This window comes from Pecten maximus, chromosome 16, assembly GCF_902652985.1.
Source record: "Pecten maximus chromosome 16, xPecMax1.1, whole genome shotgun sequence".
Classification (NCBI taxonomy): Eukaryota; Metazoa; Mollusca; class Bivalvia; order Pectinida; family Pectinidae; genus Pecten; species Pecten maximus.
The window spans coordinates 31,349,606-31,374,393 of NC_047030.1; the positions used below are offsets into that span (position 1 = coordinate 31,349,606).

The 24,788-nt window shown below is 34.8% G+C and overlaps 2 protein-coding genes across 2 annotated transcripts; one reads left to right on the forward strand and one right to left on the reverse strand.

Annotated features, from left to right (window-relative positions):
- Positions 1-1,505: 1,505 nt before the first annotated feature.
- On the reverse strand, positions 1,506-13,462 carry LOC117344839 (elongator complex protein 5-like). Its single transcript, XM_033907679.1, has 8 exons — positions 13,335-13,462; positions 6,805-6,865; positions 6,054-6,134; positions 4,628-4,848; positions 3,918-4,096; positions 3,353-3,448; positions 2,949-3,049; positions 1,506-1,656 (listed from the first exon to the last, which is right to left on the reverse strand). Exons 1-8 carry the CDS (start codon positions 13,387-13,389, stop codon positions 1,548-1,550), a joined length of 903 nt encoding a protein of 300 aa, XP_033763570.1. The 5' UTR covers positions 13,390-13,462; the 3' UTR covers positions 1,506-1,547.
- A 1,707-nt stretch (positions 13,463-15,169) lies between these two features.
- Positions 15,170-24,038, forward strand: LOC117344840 (serine/arginine repetitive matrix protein 4-like). Its single transcript, XM_033907680.1, has 4 exons — positions 15,170-15,333; positions 16,075-16,273; positions 17,723-18,465; positions 19,471-24,038. The coding sequence occupies exons 1-4, from the start codon at positions 15,204-15,206 to the stop codon at positions 20,115-20,117; spliced, it is 1,719 nt and encodes a 572-aa protein (XP_033763571.1). The 5' UTR covers positions 15,170-15,203; the 3' UTR covers positions 20,118-24,038.
- The last annotated feature ends 750 nt before the right edge of the window (positions 24,039-24,788 follow it).

Here is a 24,788-nt window from a genome sequence, read left to right on the forward strand (position 1 = left end):
CTTGACATTATTACCACCCTCGGAAAGTTTCATCTTCTTATTTATCTTTAAAATTTTAAAAATTGCGTCCCGAAAAAATTCCATTTCGCTCCGCCTCCACATTGAATGAAATGCTGATTGCGCATGCGCTGAAAACAGAAAGTAGGAACCACATGGCGAGGCGAGGAAGGCAACATTTGTTAGCCTAACATCTCCAGAAAGAAGGAAGCATAAATTAGATTATGAAAAGAGAACGATGAAAGGGAAGGATTTCAATCGGAGACTGCACAGACCGCTGGAATTATAAACGACAATGGAATCGGAACTCATGCGGAAATGACACAGTTGAGTTTTTGTTGGAGATGCAAGTGTTTAACGTACACACATAAGTAGTGTAACGTTCGGTCTGTTTATTTACTGAAAACTCTAGGCATATGATGCGGTTTGTGATATGTAGTGATTGCATATTCACTATAGTTCATCAGCTTAAACTTGTTGATAAATCACACCTGTATCAATCCATCGAAATGGGGCCGAAGCCGAAGGGGTAAAGCTAAGAAAGCGTTTCCGTTCGTGGGAGATGTACAACATAAACATGGTCGTGGTTTTTCCCAACGGATAATATTGAAATGTTTATTTAGTGTTTATTTGCTATTTGCATTAAAACCTCGCAATTAATTAAGTTAGGCAACAGGCAATATATATATAGTTGTCCCAGCTGAATAAAAAAAAAAATCAACCATATTTGTTTTCTTCTGTATGTAAATCTCTTCCAAGAATGCACTGCGGTCAAGGTCAAGTGTATGCAAAGTAGATTATAATGTTCAAAAGTTCGAATCTTCTTGGCTTCATTCCGACAATATTTGACGTTATAAATTTTTTTTTTTTATTTGTAGGTCTTAATTAGGCATACATATATGGACTAAATGTCATTTATTGTCAAAATAATAACAATTTATTACACTTCGTCGGAGGTGTAGCATCTTTAAAATAAATGCATAATTTTCTGTGAAATGTCGACTAGCAAATTTCAACTCACAGAATCTAAGATGGAAACCTCCCGCCCATCTTAGTTTTTGATCAATACCACAATGTAATATTCAGAACCAAGTAGGTGGAATATACCTGTATAATTTCAGTAAAAATCTCTCTTTTACTTTCTCTGAACAGTTTATTGTTTCACCACTTCAACAATCCCCCACCCCCCACCCCAAAAAAAAAAAAAGTTGTCATCATGTCATGAACTTTTAATTGAGAATTTAATTTGTGCCTTGAGAATTTATTTTGAAGAACTTTGTCAAACCTGATTTCATTGCAAAAATGCAGTCACTTTGACATGATACAAATAAATGAAGTTTACATATTAATACTAGTCTCAATGACATAAGGTATTGAGTAAACGGTGTCCCAACACTTTTCGTAGCCTTTACATCTTTTTATAATCATTCAGCGACAAAGTTTAAATAGTTGTGAAGATTACTTTTCCTCTTAACTTGACTTTGTCTAACAAAGAGAGACAAACTGAGCAGGAAATGTTGAGATTTATTTTAATAGTAACAACAGAATCATCACACATCTAAGTCATCATCCGGGTCTTCCTCATCAAAGTCGTCAGCTTCATCAGGCTGGTAAAATATCTTACCCTCGACGACAGACTTGTTTAGTGTTGCGTCTATCCTGAAACAATAATAAAAAAAATAATAGAGAAAATGAGAAATGTATTCATAGGAGCATTTCACTTCATTCTTTGGTTTTTGGTATTAACAGCCAGGGTCATTTAAGGACGTGCCAGGTTTGGAGATGGAGGAAAGCCAGAGTACCCGGAGAAAAAACACCGACCTACAGTCAGTACTTCAGCATAATAGATCTACAGGCCAATACTGATTTGTACTTCAGTATAATCGATCTACAGGCCGATACTGATTTGTACTTCAGTATAATAGATCTACAGGCCAATACTGATTTGTACTTCAGTATAATAGATCTACAGGCCAATACTGATTTGTACTTCAGTATAATAGATCTACAGGCCGATACTGATTTGTACTTCAGTATAATCGATTTATCCGGCCGATACTTTATAATAGATCTACGGGCCAATACTGATTTATACTTCAGTATAATCGATCTACCGGCCGATACTGATTTGTACTTCAGTATAATAGATCTACCGGCCGATACTGATTTGTACTTCAGTATAGTAGATCTACAGGCCGATACTGATTTGTACTTCAGTATAATCGATCTACAGGCCGATACTGATTTGTACTTCAGTATAATCAATCTACCGGCCGATACTGATTTATTTGTACTTCAGTATAATTGATCTACCGGCCGATACTGATTTGTACTTCAGTATAATCGATCTACGGGCCAATACTGATTTGTACTTCAGTATAATCGATCTACAGGCCGATACTGATTTGTACTTCAGTATAATAGATCTACAGGCTGATACTGATTTGTACTTCAGTATAATCGATCTACCGGCCAATACTGATTTGTACTTCAGTATAATCTACAGGCCAATACTGATTTGTACTTCAGTATAATAGATCTACAGGCTGATACTGATTTGTACTTCAGTATTTTTGTACTTCAGTATAATCGATCTACAGGCCAATACTGATTTGTACTTCAGTATAATCGATCTACCAGCCGATACTGATTTCTATTTCAGTATAATCGATCTACCAGCCGATACTGATTTCTATTTCAGTATAATCGATCTACAGGCCAATACAGATTTGTACTTCAGTATAATCTACAGGCCGATACTGATTTGTACTTCAGTATAATAGATCTACCAGCCGATACTGATTTATACTTCAGTATAATCGATCTAAAGGCCGATACTAATTTCTACTTCAGTATAATAGATCTACAGGCCAATATTGATTTGTACTTCAGTATAATAGATCTACACCGATACCAATTTGTACTTCAGTATGCTCCGGTCATGGCCTTACCTGTCCTGGTCGTAAGTATACGGCAGCTTCACCTGGCTCCGTGCTCTTTTCTCCTGGTCGGTCAACGACAGGTTAAAGGTCAAATTTGCAGCAGGATCAACCTGTAGTGATTTTCAAATTAACAAATTTTAAAATTCATAACTATATTATAGGTCTAAATGAAAATGACATCAATTTTACAAATTTGATGGTAAGCAATATGATAGACAAACAGTCAATTGAGACATATGTTTACTATTTTTGCTTTTATATTTAATTTTTCTAAAAATCAATTTTTACAAATGAGCAAGGTTTATGGGCAAATGAATTTGCCTTAATTAGTACATATAGACAATCATACAAAACCACATGAAAAATTCCTGGTAATTATTCAAAATCTACATGTGCTTTAAGAATGATATTACCTGGACTGTCGGTTGCTGTGGTGTCGTATCAATTACAGCTTTTAATTCCGTGAGATTTTCTATTTCTAATTGGTCACTGATGTTGAAATGCTCATTCTGAAGTCAAAATTAAAATTCAAATAATATTTATTTTCCCATAATATATACATGTAAAAACATATATCTTTCAGTCAATGTATGTACATATACATAGCATATTGATCTGCCAACAAGTCAATGTTTAGTAATAAAGTTACACAAATCCTCTACACTAACGAATAACAATTTTATTGTCCTACAATAAACCAATCCATTAATTTGAGTAAACGTTTTAAGAATGCAGCCCCAAGCCACATGCTACAATTGTTTTAGTGTAAATAAGATAAGTTATAACAATGAAAACCTTATAAACAAACAAATCCTAATTTTCACCACCAATTAGCTATTTATTATAGGGCATACAGAAAAAAATTACTCTATCACTATTTGATAGTTGATGATAATAAAACATCAATTTAGATCAAGCATTAAATACTAATTTAATAAAAAAAAAAAAAAAATATTTTAATTTAATTTATTCACTCACTATTCTGGTTATTTTCCCAGAGATCTTTTTATGTAGAATATTGCAGCAAAATTCGTGTCCGCCAGATTGTGTAGGTGATGTTCGAATGACAGTCGAGGCTGTGTGTTCTATCAAAGCGAGGCTACCAGCGTCATGGAGATCATGATGTACCAACACAACAATCTGCTCGACGGAAGCTCCTGATAAAACAGATTTGAATCCATGATAAATGAAACAGCCAATAGTATTTGATAGCAAACTAATCATTCAATGCTTCCCCGCGGTTTGTGTTTCTCAGGAAGCTGAGAAACGGGTCAGTCTGTGCTGTCGTGGTTGTGTCCTTGGGCAAGACACTTTATGCTAGTTGCTTTGGTTGGCATGCTATGAGCCTCCTGTATGTTATTCAGTGAGGTAGTCACCAACTACTACAGACAGACTCTGCCTAAAAATTACCCTAGCTGTTTACGGGGCGATAAAACCAACAAACAAAAATTTGAAGTCTACTTCACTTCACTTCACTTCTTATTATTTGTCACAAGTACGACATTTCATCAACTTGTACAATATATTAATTTATATTCAAGTTTCCATGTAACGGACAAACCATGATTGATAACAGAAAACCATGACCAATGAGCTATAGTAAGAAGTAAAAAACGAATAATCATCAATTAAACTGATTAATCAGGACAACACTGTTACACAAACTAGTGTTTCAGTTGAAGACATACCCATGACATTACTGTCCGAGAGTTTGTGTAGAGTTTGACAGGTGTATGGTACCGGTCGGAACAGAAGGAGGGAACTCAATGAGTCGATCACCATGGCAATCTTTCTGTCCTTGTTCGGATTTCCCTTTGCTGCAATCTCCTTCGGAAGGTCTGAATCCAGGCCAAGTCCGGCTGACTGTTTCCATTTCAGGAAATCATTTTGACAATTATGATGAATTATTCTGAAAATAAGTTAATGAAGGACATTGCTGTATGACCAAATGAAATGTTTTGTTTACACATTAATAACATACATGTAGGTCCCTCTGAGGACTGAGTTGCATTAGAGGCCTATGTATAAAATTGATACGTTTTGCCTTAATTCCATTCAATTTTCTTTCGGGATTGATGTCATTAACTACATATACTTTAACAACTTGTAATAATCTGATGATTATTTTCCTTATTTCCCTGTATTTTTATGATGAAAGACTAAAGAAAGTGATACTAAGTGTAGATTGAAAAAGTCCATATCTTATTTAAATTTACCTGTAGAAAGGAGAAAAAGTGACCTTTACTGAACACATGACATTAATTACAAAAAGTCACAATAACACACAGATGTGACATTTAGATATGATATTAACAGGTGTGATATGAACAGATTTGACATTAACAGATGTTACAGTTACAGACGTGGCAATAACAGATGTTATATTAACAAATGTGACATTAACAGATGTGACATTAACAGATATGACATTAACAGATGTTACATTAACATATGTGACATTAACAGATGTTACATTAACAGATGTGACATTAACAGATGTTACATTAACAGATGTGACATTAACAGACGTGGCATTTAACAGATGTTACATTAACAGATGTTACATTAACAGATATGACATTAACAGATGTGACATTAACAGATATGACATTAACATATGTGACATTAACAGATGTGACATTAACAGATGTGACATCAACAGATGTGACATTAACAGATATGACATTAACAGATGTGACATTAACAGATATGACATTAACAGATATGACATTAACAGATGTGATATCAACACACAAGAAATTACACTGTAACAGATACGCTTTTAAAGAACAAATGAGCAATATTTAACTTAATAGTAGTCCAATTGTAGGTCTATATAATAACCCCATCATGAAAACAATTACCACAAATTAATATATTGATCTACACTTTTAAAAGGTTAAGGAAACACGACTTTATCGTCTTTTGTACTTGACCAGAAGCATGAAGAGATCATACATGTCATGCTTTGTACTTTCAGTGATTGGAAGATTCAAGATGTCATGACAAAATTAATATCTGTCTTGGCAAATTTGAATTTCAACCAAAATACATATAAGATTGAATAACATGTACCTTTGAATAAAACACATGTTCATGTTTTCTGTGACTTACTTTGCCTGTGCTTCCGCTGGCACAACCTTTAACATCGATTGTGACTTTGGATCAAATGTGACCACATGTATTTCATCCATCCTGAAAAATATACAATGAAACTGTTAGCAAACATCAATGTTTCAAGTTTAGTTCTACAACTGAAGCAAAGTGAGCACGGGCTGATCACATAGACAAAAATTGTGTGACCTATGACCTCTAAAATCTAATCCGATATTGATCCTGACAGTGTGATGGTATAGTTGTGACTATGTACTGAATCTGATCATGGGTCCACGATATATCTTGTGCACAAGCTTTTTATTTTGAAAGTGGTAGGGAGTGAAATTTGACCTTTAACCTTCACTGAAAACTGCAAAAATCTTTAGAACTTGATGATGGATCATATATACAGTAGTGTAAATATGAATTAATTAATTATGGAATCCATGAGACATCTTCTGAGTGTAACAGAAGAAAGGGAAAATGAAGTAGCCAGACTGGGGTTTGAACCACGGACCCCCCCAAACTCTAGACAGACACTCTACCATTGAGCTACCTGGTTGCTGATGATCGACCCAATCCAGTTGTGCGACATTCCTTCCTCCTTTTTTAAAGTCTTTGACCCTGAAGACCACAAGTTCAGATATCCCCTTGCTAAGCATACCCCTAATGCTTTAAAGGGTTGGCAAGCTCACCAATTATGTAACAGGAGAAAGAGAAAATGTAGCAGCCAGACCAGGGTTCGAACCCAGGACCCCCCAACAATTACCTTTGACAGAGGCTGAGAAGGAAACATGATACTAGTCCTCTTCCCGGTTCTTCAACTGAATCTGGAAAAGAGATCACAAAATCTGAACAATAAAATCAAGATGATGTAATACCACAAGTTTCGTAAGTTTTTAATATACGTATTCTTCTGACAATAAGTCATTGCCTGATAATAAGTCTTTGTCTACTGCAGTTCAGTAAAAATATTAACAAAGACTTTTCCATTGTCCTGCAGTAAGCCAAACAGCTACATTAAATCAAAGTTCTGAGTGGAGGTGTAGATAGAAAAGAAGTGGTTATCCAGCAAGGTGGTTATAAAGGCAGAGAGCAAACACCATCACAAGGACATCATGGGGACAGTGCATCGGAAAGCAAGGATTAAGAAGAGAGTGAATGAGATGGAGAGATGCTGATGCAGCAGAGAGGAAAAAAAGCAAGTACAGGGAGAGATCAGGCAACAGGAAGAGGTCAGGCAAGGAAGGTGAAAACAATGGAGAGGTATGTGTGTGGGAGGGGGCGAAGACCAAATGGGACATGGAAGCTATAGTTCCTCCAACAGATAAATCTTCACAGATGAGGATTAGTGGAAGATCATTCATGTCACCAATGTGAAAGACTTTTTATATAAACTTATTAGGGAGACCAACATGATAAATCTTCAACATGACGCATATGTATTATATACGAGGGCTGATTGATAAGTTGTGAGCCTCATATTGAAGGATTTGAATTTTGCCGGAGATATTGTATTATTTTTCACATAATCCCATTGCTTCAGTATCTATACACTTTTGCCAGTGGTGTTTAAGGGTCTCAATGCCATTTTTATAGAACTCCTTTTCTTGGCTGTCCAGAAAGTCATCCACTGCATGTTAGGGTTAGGGTTAGGGTGCCTGAAGTAGCTGTTTTCAGTTTTGGAAATAGATGAAAGTCTGATAGAGCAAGGTCAGGTGAATGTGGCGGAAGCTCAATCAATTTAAAACCACAATCATGAATGGCAGCCATGGCAATGACTCTTTCACCCTAACCCTAACAAATTTTGTCCATTTTGCAAAAGCCACTTGTCTTGTTTACTTTAGAGTGCTACCTTGTCAATATAAACTAACCAAATGAGATAAGTCTATGGGTACACAACCCTTTAATGGCTTTATAGTCAGAGAATAGTAGGACTTAAAAAGAACATCCTTGAGTACCTCCTTCAATATGAGACTCATAACTTATCAATCAGTCTTCATACCATCATGATCATAACACAGTAGACCTCTGCCTGCTTTATTGTGCACTTGAATTCAAAGTTTCATGGGATGAAATTGACTTTTCCATTACATCTCAACTTTTGCCAAGTCTTATAGGCAACCATGAAGATAAGCCTCACATTAAATGTCATTTTACAAATACGTAATGTATGATAATTGACACCGATATCAACAAAATCACCAGCAGGCCAACGCCACCAAACGAAAGGCCAAACAAAACAAAAAATATGTTACATTTCTTTTACCTCTACTGGTCCTGAATAATATGCTTAAAAATTACAGGTTTAATTTAAAAAAAATTATTTCAAATTATTTTTTTTTAAGTTATACATGAGTTATAATAGTGATTCTGACTTTAAAATTGCTTCCTTGAACGTTACCATAGAAAATTTAAAAGCGGCAAAAAAATAGCAACTGGACTGGCTTAACCAGTTCCTTAATTTTTTGTATTTTCTAATTGGATAGCTGAGTTCTAATTAGAGCAGTGTATCACAAGGTGGGTAGCAATACGATTCATATCGCAATACAGGGGTCACGATACGATATGTATCACAATATATGAGAAACTGATGACCTATCAGATATCTGGTATTCCATCGTACAGTAGTCATGTTTTGTTTGTGGTATTTCCGGAATATTTAAGTCTTTGTCTACATTTATTACAAAAAACATACATTTTGTCCGTTTCCCACTAAACGTTATTGAATTTAGATAATTTTGATTTGAAATAACCCCAACAGGCAGCTTTATAAGCCGCTGGAACGGCCTTGACAGCCATGCTGTTTACTACAAAACGTACTGTCGTAAGCTAACATTGGTCAAGGGAGATAACTACAAAATTTCAAGTATTGTGATACAAATCAAGGATAGACGATGCATCGGTGAATCGTAACACCACTGGTTCTAATACTAATTATCTTCCAGTCAGAGTTTAAGATCAAATAAGTAATAAAGTCTCATTTTTATTTTGACATATTACAGAGACAGCTACAGGCTTAAGATTATTAATTGAAAACAAAATTTCATGTTGTGCCTTGTAGTTTTCCACTGAAACCAACTGTCCAGTTTTGAGACAAGAGACCCTACAAATGCTGTAAGCTAATAAACAAACAGTTTTGATCTTTACATAAGAGCTCAGCTCGAGTTTTAGGATTAAAATCAAGATACATATGTGTATACTGTAGAATGACACACTATGTACAATATATATACAAAAACATGTATATGTGTATTACTTACAAACTGCCTATAGTGCTAAAGGCAATATTTACAATACTTATAAAGTACATATATAATTATAAGAAAAATTGTTTGTTTTTACCTAAACATGTTAAGTACTAATTAAATATTTGATCAGTACAGATATGCTAACAGGTAACTAACAGGTAATGTCAGGTATACAATACCCATATATCCGATGACTTCCACTGCATATAAGGTATTGTTTTATTTTTTATTTTTTTTTTCTAACGCTAAGCCTTTGGAAATGACTGATTCTTACTAGATGTCAACTAAGAAAAGCACTTAAGTCTCTCTCTCTCTAAGGGTTATTCCCCTGAAGAGCGGCATGATGTAGCCGCGAAAGTACTTGGGAGAAAGCAGATCTGTGTTTGATTTTTTATTTTATCATTATTTACTGTCACATGGACATTTTAAACACCTGCAATCTATACATATATATACCTATATCTACGAGGAATAAGAGGTGGATCCTTTACCACAAATAATTATATATAAGTAAGACACAAAGCGAGGAAAGCCATCCTCCTGCGAGAAAGGATAATATACCATGACTATATGCTTCAGATTCTTTTTCCAGTACAGTGGGACTTTGTTATCTCGAAGTAATGAAAAATCTTAAGAGATGTCTTGAATAAACCAATTTTATATACAGTCAAACCTGTTATAAAGGACACCTCTGTACAAAGTACACTTGTCTATAAAGGACAGATTCGTCAGACCCACTCCTTCCAATTTACTATATAATTAACCTCTGTATAAAGGACACCTGTCTGTAAAGGACACTTTTGTTCTGTCCTTTGGGTGTCCTTTATAGACAGGTTTGACTGTATATAGAACTTTTAACGTTAAAACTGAATTTTTTGTTCCATTTAAGCAGAATCAGTCGAGTTATCAGAAACTGATATTTAAAGAAGTGTGACTAATTACCATCGTAATTTTTGGAAACCTTAGCGATGCACAGACCTAATTAATTCCAGATTGTCTAAGAGGGTTTTTCAGAGTTTAAGGGTTCATCCTCCTTTACCATGTATCACATACCATTGTCAGTTTGTTGATTTCTTAAATGCATGTGAAGCTCATTTGAGGTAAAAAAAAAAAACACAAGTTAATGAAACTTAATTTAGGTCAAGAAATGTCGGATTAGTGTCTCATTATATTATCACCTATTTATTTATGGTGTTCTGAAGTATTCATAGCACATACGATACATATACTGGAAACTCAAAAGGATGATCATAAAGTTTTATTAAAACTTGTATTACATCAATGAATTTTATGATTTTATGGTGTCAACCTGTTTACTCCCCGACATTAAATTACTAGATATCAATTTATGATAAACAAAAATAACAAAACAGACAATCTAGATAATGTGAAAGCCAGTTAATTGAATTCATTGATGATATCACAAGCAATATGGAACTTGGGAAGCAAACTGATGTTCTTATTATGGACTTCAGTAAGGCATTTGATAAGGTCAGCCACCAACTTTTAATCCATAAACGTAAGAACTACAGTCAAACCTCGATGATTCGAACTTCGTTGATTCGAATTTCTCGCTGTATCGAACTTTTTGCTTGGTCCCGAATTTTCTCACTATATAACACTACTAACGAAACTATGTATGATTCAAATTTTTATAAATCGAAGTTTTCGATGTATCGAACTTTTTTCATGACCCGTTAGCTATGATATTATAGGTAATTGACATCTCATGATTCGAACAAAAAAATTACCTGTACTGACCACTGGACAGGTGTTTGTCGTGACCCCTGCGGCAAGATTTCACACCTCTCCCCCAAATGCCCTGACTGACAATAGGGATAACGATAGCGTGTGTTGTCACTCCCGGTCATGGGGTTTATTAATAATCAGATCAAATTGATAGATAAAAAGTGTATTTAGAAGCCATGACATTTAATCACTCCGGTAAAACATTTCGGTAGTCGTCTCTGATAATCTCCGCCGCCATTGAAATCAGCGTTCGGTGAGTAAATTTTACGGAACTGTAAAACAACCGGACCATTTTTAAACACAAACAATTAGCGATGGCTTCACTCATATTCAAAGTGTCACGTTTCAAACTTATACATAAATATCCAAGTAAATTGATTATTTGTCATTCAATCATGCATTCTCCAACCGATCGGCATTCCGTATTTTATATGCACATAACGTAAACGCACGTGTCTTTAGCAGAAAAGCCTAACGACTTACGTAAGTGTGCATTGTACTTCTTTTGTTTTATCTGTTAAACGCGATATAAGTGTTTTGTAACCGATACATATTCTGTTTAATTATCAAGAAAACATCGATCTATTGTCAACCATGAATAATTCGAAGTCCCGCTGTATTGAAGTTTTTCTGTTAGTCCCTTGAACTTCGAAACATCGAAGTTTGACTGTATATGGTAAAAGTTAACTATAAGTTAACAAATAGATTGAAAGCTTCCTAAGAAACAGGACACAATTAGAGGTGGTAGAAGGTGGGAAATCCAACACTGTGTCCCAGTAAGATCCGGGGACCCCAAGGTTCGGTCCTCGAGCCGAGTCTTTTCCTGGCTGTATTACATAAATGACATCACCGAAGGCATCTAATCATCTATAAGGCTCTTTGCAGATGACACCATTATGTATCTTGCAGTAACATCATAGCAAGATGCATAATCTCTCAAAGGGATCTTATCAAACTCGGTCAATGGGAGAGAAACTGGAAGACGGAGTTCCATCCAGACAAATGCCAGGTCCTGTCTATCTGTCTATAACTAGAAAGAGAATAGCCCGAGTTTTCTCTGGCCCTGTCACCATGTCTGGTGTAGGGCCAGAGCGCACTACTATATGAAAACGTGGAATTATCCGACACCGTTTGGTGTCGCTAAGAATTTGATGCAAAAACAATAAAATCGGGTGTGACATAACACCTACCTTACATATATGGATAAATGAGATATTTATGTACCCCAAAACACCCATTTAGTCTCATCTAGGTGTTTTATTTCGTCCGTACAGGCCCTCGCTTTACGCTAGTCAAAATTTCATACTGTTGACCCGCCATTTTGTAAGTGACAGTACGACTAACCACCCAAATCGGAACGCAATGGACCGAAAAGACCACATATCATTTATTGTGTTTTTCTTCTTACAAAGTTTAAATTATGAAAACTAAGTTGATTATTTCCCAAAAGATGTTATATTCCATTAAAAAAATCATTATTTATAAATTATAAGCGGTAAAATATATAAAAGTAAATGTAGTATTTTTTTTTCTTTTCGCTCCATCGCGCACAGATTAGGGTAATTAGGCGGACCGCGACCTACATAGTTAGCAATATGGCGTCGAGTCAAGTATGAAATTTTGACTAGCGTAAAGCGAGGGCCTGTACGGACGAAATAAAACACCTAGATGAGACTAAATGGGTGTTTTGGGGTACATAAATATCTCATTTATCCATATATGTAAGGTAGGTGTTATGTCACACCCGATTTTATTGTTTTTGCATCAAATTCTTAGCGACACCAAACGGTGTCGGATAATTCCACGTTTTCATATAGTAGTGCGCTCTGGCCCTACACCAGACATGGTGACAGGGCACAGGCGTCTGAAGTTCTGACAGTAAACTGAGATATAATACCATAGAAAAAATACGAGTATCTACTATTAGTAGATACTCTTATTTTTTCTATGGTATTATATCTCAGTTTACTGTCAGAACTTCAGACGCCTGTGGACAGGGCCAGAGAAAACTCGGGCTAGAAAGAGAAATACCATAGTCTACGAGTACCAACGTAAGCTTCATGGACACGAACTACAACAAGTGTCTGAAGCTAAATACCTGCATGTCATTACCATCAGCGCTAGCTCAGATAGGAAGAAAAGGCGTATTCATTCTGTGATTATTTGGTAGAAATAGAAGGTTTTGGCTTCATTCATTAAGTAAAGGTAAAGTTACATTTGTGGCCATCACATGGCGCCTGTTTACCAATCATCCGCCAGAAACCTGTGGACAGATAAAGTTTGAATGTGATATACGTACCCTCGATCAAAATAAGTACGGACTTTTCTCTTCCTTTTACCAAATCCCCAAGCATCTTTCCGTGAAGTTGTGTGTTGCGGGCGCTGACATGTTACTATCCCGCATAAAATATGATATGAGTTTAGTAAACGTTTGTAAGGCAAGAGACTACAAGCGTCTGAATGAGTGTTATACTATAAACGTTAAAACGTTACCGGTAGTGAAAAAGCGGACTCAATGATAATGAAAAAAAAAATAGGTAGACTTTGCGGCGTACAAAATAGTGTTACGCATAAGAAGCGTGATTGATTAGGCTAAACAATTCGTCTTGATTTGTCATAAAGAAATGATCCGCCCATGTTTTTTCAGTGCAAATGTCTAATGCAGAAATTGAATTTTACAAGTGAATTAAGGGTTCATGGTTATTATTTCAACCAGAGACCTATATACTAAATTAATATAGGTCTCTGTTTCAACTACTACCAAAAATACTAGTCTTACTGTATCTTATTGTTTAGATGACCGTAGAGAATCGGCTGAGGTGTTCCGAGTGGTACATTTGTATTTTCTAGTGCTGTACTATGGCATGACAATGTGTCAAAATAATGCATATATGATATTTAAGGGGGGGGGGGGGGGGGGGGGGGGAGGGATCATTTAACCAGAGACTTGTATATCGGATATATATGTCTCTGATTTACCTTTTAAAAATAATACATGTATATTATATAATAGCAAATACTCACTACAGAATGTTCATGCAAAGTGTTTTGACCTTAGGGGGAAATCAAATGACAAGAAATTGCTTCCCTTAGTAAAACATGTTTTTCATCATGTACTTCTAACCTAAGTCATAACAAAAATTCCCCAATCTTAATGTTAAAAATGTTAACTTTTGAACGAAACTTGTCTTTTCCATTAGTTGAATGATTATACTTTTCATAATGTTGTAAAAGGGTGTCCAACTCTTTATTACCACATAAGGTCAGATGATTTAATCTTTGGGGCAAAATGTTTGCCTTAATGTTAAAATATTTTCACCTTAAGTAAATGTACTATTTTTACATTTTGGCATGTCATGCTGTAAAAGATGTATCTATAAAAAAAACGACGTGTAGAAAACCTCTAGAATTTGTATTTACTGGAAAACTGACATCTCGCGCGTTGTCGTGTTAGTACCATCGCCCCTCCCCCACCCCCCGTCTTCTACAAAAAAAATCACAACAAAACAACTAGAACTGACTAATACCCCCGCAATCTGCACGAGTCAATGGTGAATTGGAATTCTTAATTAGAGGCTAACTAAGATAACCCAGTAACATAGTGACCAGTTGCCATAGCATGTATAGATCTGCATATGATCCTCTATATATGTGTGAAGTTTCATTGAATCAGCCCATCGGTTAAGGATGAGTTGTCCGGACAAACTTAAAGTTATGGTTCTTATCGGAAAACCTGTGTATAGTGACCAGTTGCCATTGCAACCATAATTTTGAGAAAAAGAAAGTGGCATGCACATCTACACATGGTCATTAATATGTGTAAATGTGTCTACATACAGACAACCTGATTTCAGTATAACCCCCCCCCCCCCGCCCTAACTTCGTTGCGGGGGTATAAAAACAGAAACGAAAGGGGGAGGGAACTTTGCCAGCCGGATATTTTTATCCGTGTTAACGGTTCTATTATTAGTATTTGGTCGTGATAATAACAAGAAATAATTATTAAAAACTTCCAAATGTTATTGGTAATTGATAAGACAATATTAAATAACATGTTTCTTTTAATTGTATATATTGATTGTTTCTTGTTATAGGGGAAAATCAATTAATTTTAACCAATGAAAAACAAGCATTATGAGAAAATCTATGACGCAAAGATGTAAACAATATGGCGGATTCTTGTCGACCCGTTAGTCGTCATGGAAGATACCATGCTCCAGGACGCAATGTTAATACCAGTAGTCGATATACCGATGACATACCTAACTATTCTACCATCGATTACGTTGACCAAGAAGGTGAATCAGGTTACTTGCCATATATGCTTTCCTAAAGCAATGTCATCATAGGTCAGATTGTTTCAAAACATGTCGGCTTCGGTCATCGGTTGGTCAATCTCCGATCTGTCAGGAGGTTCTGTGTCAACATTCGTGTTGAATGTCCTTTCCAGTGTGTTCTGATTGTGCCAATGTTAGCATAAACTTGACACAGCAGCCAATGACATACGTATGCCAGTGTGTTGCAAAGTATATCTGTTAACATGTATTTATAGGCTATAATTTACTAACAACATGTAAATTCACATTCAACAGTACTAATTTAAAAGTACATGTAAGTTCAACTATTATCTAGCATTCTACAGTAAGGGATTTTGCAGGAGCCTGGGTGAATTTTGACTTTTCCTTATTAAATTTGTTTATATAGTTTTTATAGTTCTTTTTCAAACGTTTTATAGACAGTCAGCTACAATGTACATATATATTAACATATATGTAAAACCCATTATGGTATAACATGCCCTCTTGGTAAAGTTGCAATGATAATGACACATTTACCCAAGGCTAGCTCTTAAGCACGTACGTGATAACAGAGCTGTGGTTTTCATCAAAAATGTGGTAAAGCCAAAAGGAAATTAAATACAAAACAAAAACATCAATATTGATCGAAAGGACATCACTATTTATTTGCATTTTGAACATGCAATTAGTAATTATTAATCCTCTAAACATGATTTATAATTTTGTTGTTGTTTTCATCAGATGTCTATCAGCTGAAGCAACAAGCTGTTACCATGGATATAGACTCCATGGAGAGGCCAAAGACCAGTACTGGACGTAGAAATCGTCCCAAATCTAGGATGGGTCGAACACCAGTGGAACCAAGCTATGAACCTGAGGACAACGAAAACCAAGGACGACCAGCATCGCGTAGGGGCTATACACCAGAAACCTATCAAAGGTAAAAAAATGATTATCAATTTACTTCAGAGTCTTATAAAACTGAACAATAAATAAATTTTACTTCTCAGTTTCAATATATATGTCACTGCCAATGACTGAATCAAGGGTTTTTAATTGAAATTTTCATTCCCTGTGGACTGGGGGCTAGAATAGAATATATTTTTGATATAATTGGCATTTATAAAATTGGGTCACTGTGACCTACTTTTTGACAAGGGTTAATTTTTTCAATTGGTTTTATTTTCTACATATATCAATGCATCATATGCATGGAAAAAGATTCTTTAAATATCATTACATTTTGTCGAAATTTGGGCCAATCAGAAAATTTACCCCCACTTTACCCCCTCATATCTTGAAACGACCTCTGACCTGACCTTAATTTCTTGTCATATCATGTTCACCTAACCTCAAAGTAGTTATATACAAAATACAAAACTTATCGGTGATAGCCAACAGAGGGCCCAAATTGGCACCCCTCCTTTCATAAAGGGCCAAAATTGGCCCCCCCCCCCCCCCCCCCCCCCCCAACACACACCTTTTATAAAGGCCCAAATTGGCACCCCTCCTTTCATAAAACTAGTTCTTTATCAGTTCATAAGTAGTTCTACACCTGCAATTTATTTTTACAGTCACTGATTTTACTTGGAGTTATGCCCCTTTTATGGCATTCCTTTTTAAAAGAAAATTTTGACCTATAATTACCTAAGCAGTTATTCATTTTGATCATTTTTGATTGAATAGTGTCAATTTCAATCATATACTTGAATAAATCTTTAAGCAGAAGGTTTTTAAAATCATTCAACTTTTAGTTTATCATTCTATTGTTGTGTATATGGTTGTATGGGTGTGATGAGATTACATAATGTCTTGTAACAGTAAAGTCATATGATCTAGGGGAGATAATTTGGAACTCAAACTGTAAGAGTTCTTTCCCTTTATTGGAGCTCTCCTTGTAAGATAACATGATTCTTCAGTATAGATAAACGACTTGGAACGTGAAGAAGTGTATTTTTGTGTGTCTGATATTTATCATCATGTAAGCGAGTCCCCAAACACAACCTCACATCAACAACAGAACACTACATCTGATTGCTTCATCTTGATGTGCTATAAAACAAGCATACTAGGCATTGCTAAAGCAATACATGTCCTCTACTGGTTCCCGCTAAAATAGTTACATTGACCTTGACCCAGAAACCCTGAAGCTCTGGTCCTTTATCATTGTGTGAATTTTAAAGAAAATCCCTGAAGGAATGATAATTGTCCCTAGAGCGCTGACAAATATTGACATATATACATAGGTACATGTACATGCATACAAGACAGACAGAGATGAAACCATTAGGGGACTAATATTAAGAAAATCTGTTGAATTGATGCTACTTGTGGATAGATCTAGACTTCTGTACAATGTTGGTTGATCACTTAATTCTTGTATTTTCAGACACGACTATGATGAATACTCTCGCCAAACTCTTACTCTCGACAGTCAGATAAGTTCTGACGATAGCAGCGGTCTGAGTCCTCCGATGTCTCCAGCTGGTCGTCAGGGCTCTCCGGTCCAGATGCGTCCGAGCCCTGCAGGACAGCCGAGGTCACGTGAAAGTCCATTCGGAGAAAGGATGTCACCATCAAACAGACAACAGAGATTATCCGGGTTTCAAAGTCCCGGACTGACGCCTAGTCCGCAACAACGACCAACATCTACAAACAGGTATCGAATGTCTCCCTCAGAAAATTTCAGCAGAAACTCTCCGATGGATAAATTTGATCGATCTTCAGGGGATACTTCTTATTTACAACAAAGGCATAAAAGTTCAAGTTCGAAGCGTTCTTCATTTTCGCGAAATTCTAACAGGCAGGACCAGCCTCACTATGGAAATGAAAATTACGTCGATGACTCTTCGCCATACTTCCATGAAAGGCAACCCTCGCCATCTGCAAATCGTCCGTCATCAAGGCAGGATTATGATGGGTATTATATCAACCAAGACACAGGATATGAGAGAAATCAAGAAGGAGAATTGTCTCAGGGATATGAACGACAGGAACAGGAAAACATGTACCAACAGGAGAACAAAAAACAACGATACTCAGCTCGAATGAAATCGGGTAAAAAACGACGACCTCCGGGAAGTGCCAGAAAAAAACAAAGTGTGCTAAGTACAGAACCAGAATCTGTAATTGGTAAGTGAGAATTGCAGCTTGTTATTGTGTTTCTTATATGTGTATGTAAAACTTTCCCAAGATTGATAAGGAAATTGATACATAATTTTGCCTAGAACTGTTCTTAATAGGGAACATTTAAGAGACCAAAAATATTTTAGATCATCTGCCTTGAATGTAACACTTGTGCGATTTTCGTTTCTGCGGTTAGAACGGTTTGACCAGTTGGAACCATGTTGTTCGTTTATGAAATAAAGACGGACCTGGTGATTTTATATTGTTTTTTGACGAGCCTTGACAAAGACTCTCAAGGCCTGTGTTAACATTTGCTGGTCCGTCAGGATATATGTTTGAGATATTACATTTGAAATCTGATGAACGGGTTTGTCCGCATAAACAAACAGGCCCTTTGGGACGTCTTAAATCTTTCCTTTCTTTCCTCACTGCTCTGTTTTTCTTCGTTTTCTTCTATAGGTGTCTCCTTGACACCTGTCCTCATATGACCTAAACACCTCAAAACAAACAAACCAAATTTTATGATAAGTTGACCATTTTAATTAGACCTGTGTGAAAGATACAAAATGGTATATTACTGAATTCCTGATAGTGTTTTATCGGTCAAGTATATATATATGCCACAGTGCAGTAAGACAACCCATTCCTTATCAGTCCCTGCAGGTAGAGGGTAAGATTGTACATGTACCTGCTGATCATATTGCATGCTTCTTAAGGAGCGACTAATAAATTCAATTAATCTTTGTCTGTTTTCTCTAAAATATATTTTTCTTTCAAATATTGTCCATGACCCTGCCTTGATCTGAGTTTTGATATGGAATTTTTCAATTTGGGTTCACCAATGTGAGGAAGGCTATGGGAACGTTCTGTCCTGGGTCTGTGTTTTAACAAAGTTATAAAAATGTCTCTTGGTACTTCCTGCATGACACCCCGCAATGAAAAGAGTATAACTGGCCCATTCCATTGTCTGTATGTAATAATAGGTAATTTGTTGTTTTTTCTTTTCTTCAGAAAACTTGCCGACAACAGCCTCTATGAGACCGACGTCATCTTTAACACGGTACAAACTTTTGCCTGCAATCGGAACACCACAGGCCCCTCGTCGTGATGAAATCTCGCTAGAAGCACTGTCACTGAAAACAAAGAGACTGGACTTAAGTAATGAGGAACACTATTTACCATCTGAGAGTCACATGACTGAACTTCAGACTCGTTCTCGCTCACTTTATAGGTCTGAAAGTGACTATTCAGAGGAACAAAGGTCAAAAGATCTTTCAGTTTCTTCAGAGGATCCAGAAAGTAGATTATTACAGGATTATCAGGGATCAGATCAAAGTAGTAACCATGGTTACCGGGTTCCACAGGAGAGTTCGCATTTTATACCTCATAAATTACCGGCAGAGCCGTCGGCAGGAGAGACTAGAATTCTTTTGGCTGTGCGTTTACTTGATGGATCTCGTAAACAACGCTACTTCAGGGTCACAGACAAGCTTGAAGTGGTCTTACAATTTGCTGAGAATTGCATTAATTGTGATTTGTCCTTGTATGACCTTGTGAGAAATATGCCACGTGTTGTGTACACCGATTTAAATGTGCTGGTCGGGGAGGCAGACTTGGAAGACCGGACAGTTTTATACCTAGAAGAGAAAGACTCCTAGTATCTCTGTAATGGTATTTGGGACCAGGAGAATGATGCTAGTTTGAGTCACTTTAATATTGAATGTTTTTAAACATTTTACCAGAACCTAGCTATAGGGTATGCCTGTCAGTGGCCTTTCTCATTTTGACTCGATCGCTGTTAAAAAAAGCAGCAAAAATTCATATTTTTGAAAAATATTACACTGGTGCATAGAAAGTATATCAATTGTATTTAAACCTACAGGCTGTGATCTCCCAAGAAAAAAATATTTAAAAGGAAAAAATTAATGTGACAGTAATCACATACATATAGCAATATTTTACCAAAATGATATAGCTCATTTACGGAGTCTCTAAAAATAATATAACAGTGTGTCTATTAGTTTTTAGATAAAATATCTCCTGTATGATAAGAAAAAGTCATTAAGTAAATAAAATGGTACTTACAAATGCTAGACATATTCATTTTTTTTAAATTATTTATTTATCTTTTTTTTTATTATTTATTTTTACAAATTACATAGATCTAGATCTGTCAGGCCAATTTTTAGTGACATTTTTAGGGTTTATTTTATCAAAATCCAAAGATTTTCATTGTGTCAAAATATTTTTTTAGTCTGTGATATTTGATTGACTAATTAGTAAATTTATACAGTAAATAACCTAATATAATAATTTTCCTGTAGGATCATTTGTTTGTTTTTTGTTCAGGATATTGTTGTTGTTTTATTTGTTTAAATATACTTACCGGTATTGTTCACATTTTTTTTTTAATGTAATATGTTTCCGTTTTCGCTTCTGTTGTTCTATATATAATAATTATACTCAACCCTGAATTTTTCCTAGAATATTATTTTTTTCCTAAAGATAAACAGATATCTAATAAGAAATATTATAAAATTTCCAATACTTTTAGGGAAAAAAGCGTTTTTACAATAAGAACAGTATGTATTGTACAGAAGATATTTCCTAAATTTGGTTACTGCCTGATGTGAGATTTATAATTTAAGGACTTGAATCTAATTGAATCTAAGTAGATTTTGATGACAGATTTATGATTTAGGACTTCAAATTTAATCTAAGTAGCTATATATATATAGGTTTTAATGAGAGATTCAAAATTCAAAGACTTTGAATGTAATTTAAGTAAGATTAGATGAGAGATTTATGTTTTAAGGACATCAATTGAATTTTAGTAGGTTTTAATGAGAGATTTATAGTTAAGGAATTTTTAGTTGAATTTAAGTAAGTTTTAATGAGATGCTTATATAGAAATATCACTGGTATATATTTCTATACTTAATGAACAAGTTTATTGCAATGTTCTATCAAACTTATATTAATGTTAACATTTGACTAAATAAAAGTAATTTACACATGATTCAGACATTGAAAAGTGCTGAAAGCAATGCTTGAAAAGTGCTTTCAAATTGATATTCTGATCATGACATTAGTAAATTTTGGTACTTGAAATTGACTTAGAAAGTGCTTGAATTTTGCCATGTTCATTTCAAAAGAAACATTATTATTTTTCTTCTGACTGTTAGGGCTATCTTTTGTCAAGCTGCAAATGCATATGCTTTCTTTTTACTTCACTATTTTTCATGCTCACCAATTCTTCATATTTGAGAGGAAAACTCTGAATTTTTATTCTAAAATTTTTGGCTTAATTTATCTGTAAAACCTCTTTACTATTCATGTTGTTTTTTTTAATACCTATTAAATGGTGAGATTTTCAAGAATTTGCTTAGGTCTTTTCTTGACTTGCATTTTGGCTTTCAATATTCAATATTCCATATTAATTATTTACATTGTAATATCAATGTATTCGCTAAGAAGATTTCATGAGAATGAAACCTAATACATTGTATTCAAGTAATCCCATCCATGTTCTTTTATGTAAATTTCCCCTCTATTTGTTCTTTCAATTTATTGCTTCCTGCTTTAAGTTCCCCCCTTCCTGTTCCTTCAATTGTCAACGATTCATGCTTTTTTTGTGCCATAATGTTGATAGAAACAGATATTGTTTTAATTGTATACATAATAATCTGTTTTGAATTTTCATTTTTATAAATTAAACTTCTCTGTAAAATGGAAAATGAGTTAAATTTGTGTTAAAGGTCTAGCTCAGCCTCCATATATACAATTTTCTGAATTTTTTTTTCAGTTGTGATTGTATTCTCCTGATAATTTGATCTCTATGTCATGAATAAAGTTGTTCCCACTATTTTTGTTTAACATGTTAGCGAGTTGAAAGTTTTACACAAGAAATATGACAAATGAATTTTGACATTTGGGAATTCTTTTTTCTATTTTACTTTCAAAATGAAATAGGTTTGAAAATATACTTAACCTGAAATTTATTACTGCCGACTTTTTTTGAGAATCAATATATATATTTGACGACAATATATTCCGTGCTGTAAATTGACATAATTCAGGCTCTGATGGACAGTGCTTTCGGGATGAAATTCACCAATACTACTAGGTATACTGGTATAACAGATGAATTTTATTTGTTTAAGACATCATTTTAATTTGTAGAACCATTTGATATTACACATATCTTGCCAAAAATCATTCCATTATACATGATGTTTTAGTTGTATGTATGTCGACCTATTAGTGTAAATGTGACTTTAGTAGTCCAGTATATGTTATTAGGAATTGTTGCGACATGCTATTATGAATATTCAGTAATGTTTTAGTTACATATGCATAAAGTTATGAATATTCAATAGCTTCCATGCAGGCATTTGTTTTACATGGTTTACATGCAGAAATGAATATTCAGTACTCTAGTTTCTCTGCAGTAATTACATGTACATGAAAATGCTACCCAATACTTAGATTGGATGTCATCCAGTTATTCAGTGATTCAGGATTTACATGTTACTATCAATCTAATTAATATCAGATGTAAATTTGTACCATGACACTCAAGCATAGAGCAAATAAATGCACATCTGATTTTGATTAGATTGATGTTACTATGAATATTCAGTAGTTTCCAAATGTTGGTTAACTAGGATTTACATGTGATAATGAATATTCAGTAGTTTATATGCAGACATTTGTTTATCAGAATTTAAAACTTATAATGAATATTTAGTAGTTTCCATGCAGATGTTGATTACCGGTAACTAGGATTTACGTGATAATGAATATTCAGTAGTTTACATGCAGACATTTGTTTATCAGAATTTAAGATTTTATATGAATATTCAGTAGCTTCTCTAGACAGGATGGAAAGGTATTCAAAAGATTTGAATTAATGCCATATTTATTGAATTCTTAATGCTTGTGATAATTTTTTTTAATTTATTTATTGAATTAGTGACGAGAGATTCATCAGTATATACATTGTATACTTTCCATCGCTATGACAGATAATAAAACATTGCACATAATAGTTCTTATAAAACATTTAGGACTTATATTCTGTTATTGATTATATTATTTAATTTAGTTTTACATGATTTCACATCAAATTTTGTGTGAATACTTTAGCTAGAAAAACTTAGTAAATAGAGTTACAATTTATTTCTTCAGTATGATAATATTGATCATAAGATTTATCTGATAATTGGACAAGGTTTTTTGAGAGTCAGGTATATGGTAAAAAAATCCATTTTATTTCTTCAACATAATAAGTTACAGATGTATCTACCAGAGTACATTGATAGTGCAACTAATATGGTTATCTCCCCTGTTGTCTATTTGGTTATCTCCCCTGTTGGCATGACTTTTCTATTAATTGCAATCCGGCTATTTGTAACCCTGGTGAATACTAGCCGCAATATACGTATACCACTCTGCTAAAGATATCTGCTCTTTAGCTTGACCGGTTGAGCGTAAGACTATTAAGCCAGAGGTCCCGGGTTCGATCCCCAGCGGAAGCAGTGATTTAAATTGAATTAATCATGCACTCTGTTACATATTAATGGTGATAAATTTTTAATATTATCAATTATACAATTTAGTGTACCAAGAAATTTACATCCTACTGCCTTTTGGTCCGTTAATGGGTTGTGGGCTTCTTGGCATATAATTTCACATCCAGTGGGGTTGGGGTTGGGGGGGGGGGATGACTTAAATTCACTGAATTGTCCTGCAGCGTTTTTCTTTTTCTGTTAAAAGTTTTCATGGCTTTACCAAAATTACTGTCGTGACTGATAAATCATTATATATTTTCAATGTTAAATTTTTGTCTTGTTAACTGTTGACACATAAGTTGATATAATTTATCAAGCACTTGTTATTTGTATAGTCTCATACACACTCAGTAATATTCCTGTCATCATCCATAAATATGCAGGTCCTGTTGTATATGTGAAATTCTTTACTGTATACATCAACCATGGCTATAACAGGTACCTGTGTTACATGTAAAATATATTATGTCAGTTCCCTGTGCTATACTTTTATACTGTACATACATTGCTGCAATTTAATGTAGCTATATATTCTGAATAAAAGTGTCTATTTAGTATACAATGTTTATTGTTTTATATTCCCACTGCCTAAATTCGTGCTGACATTTGACAAGTTATAGTGATCTATACCACAGCATCTGTCCTTCTTCCCTCTCCGATTTATTTTGTCTCTCTGTTCCTCCTTCAAAACCTTCTTAAAGCATTCGTCTGTTCGTCCCTCAGGAATTTCTGACATAGTCCATCTGTACCTCCCTA

Bases quoted from the DNA above. Each gene is read 5' to 3' on its own strand.
- LOC117344840 (XM_033907680.1), top strand. From the start codon at position 15,204: ATGGCGGATTCTTGTCGACCCGTTAGTCGTCATGGAAGATACCATGCT. The intron at 16,274-17,722 runs GTAAAAAAATGA...TTGTATTTTCAG, and splicing joins ACACCAGAAACCTATCAAAG to ACACGACTATGATGAATACT. The intron at 18,466-19,470 runs GTAAGTGAGAAT...TCTTTTCTTCAG, and splicing joins AGAACCAGAATCTGTAATTG to AAAACTTGCCGACAACAGCC.
- LOC117344839 (XM_033907679.1), bottom strand. From the start codon at position 13,389: ATGCTTGGGGATTTGGTAAAAGGAAGAGAAAAGTCCGTACTTATTTTG. The intron at 3,050-3,352 runs GTAATATCATTC...AAATCACTACAG, and splicing joins CACAGCAACCGACAGTCCAG to GTTGATCCTGCTGCAAATTT. The intron at 1,657-2,948 runs GTAAGGCCATGA...TTATTGTTTCAG, and splicing joins TATACTTACGACCAGGACAG to GATAGACGCAACACTAAACA.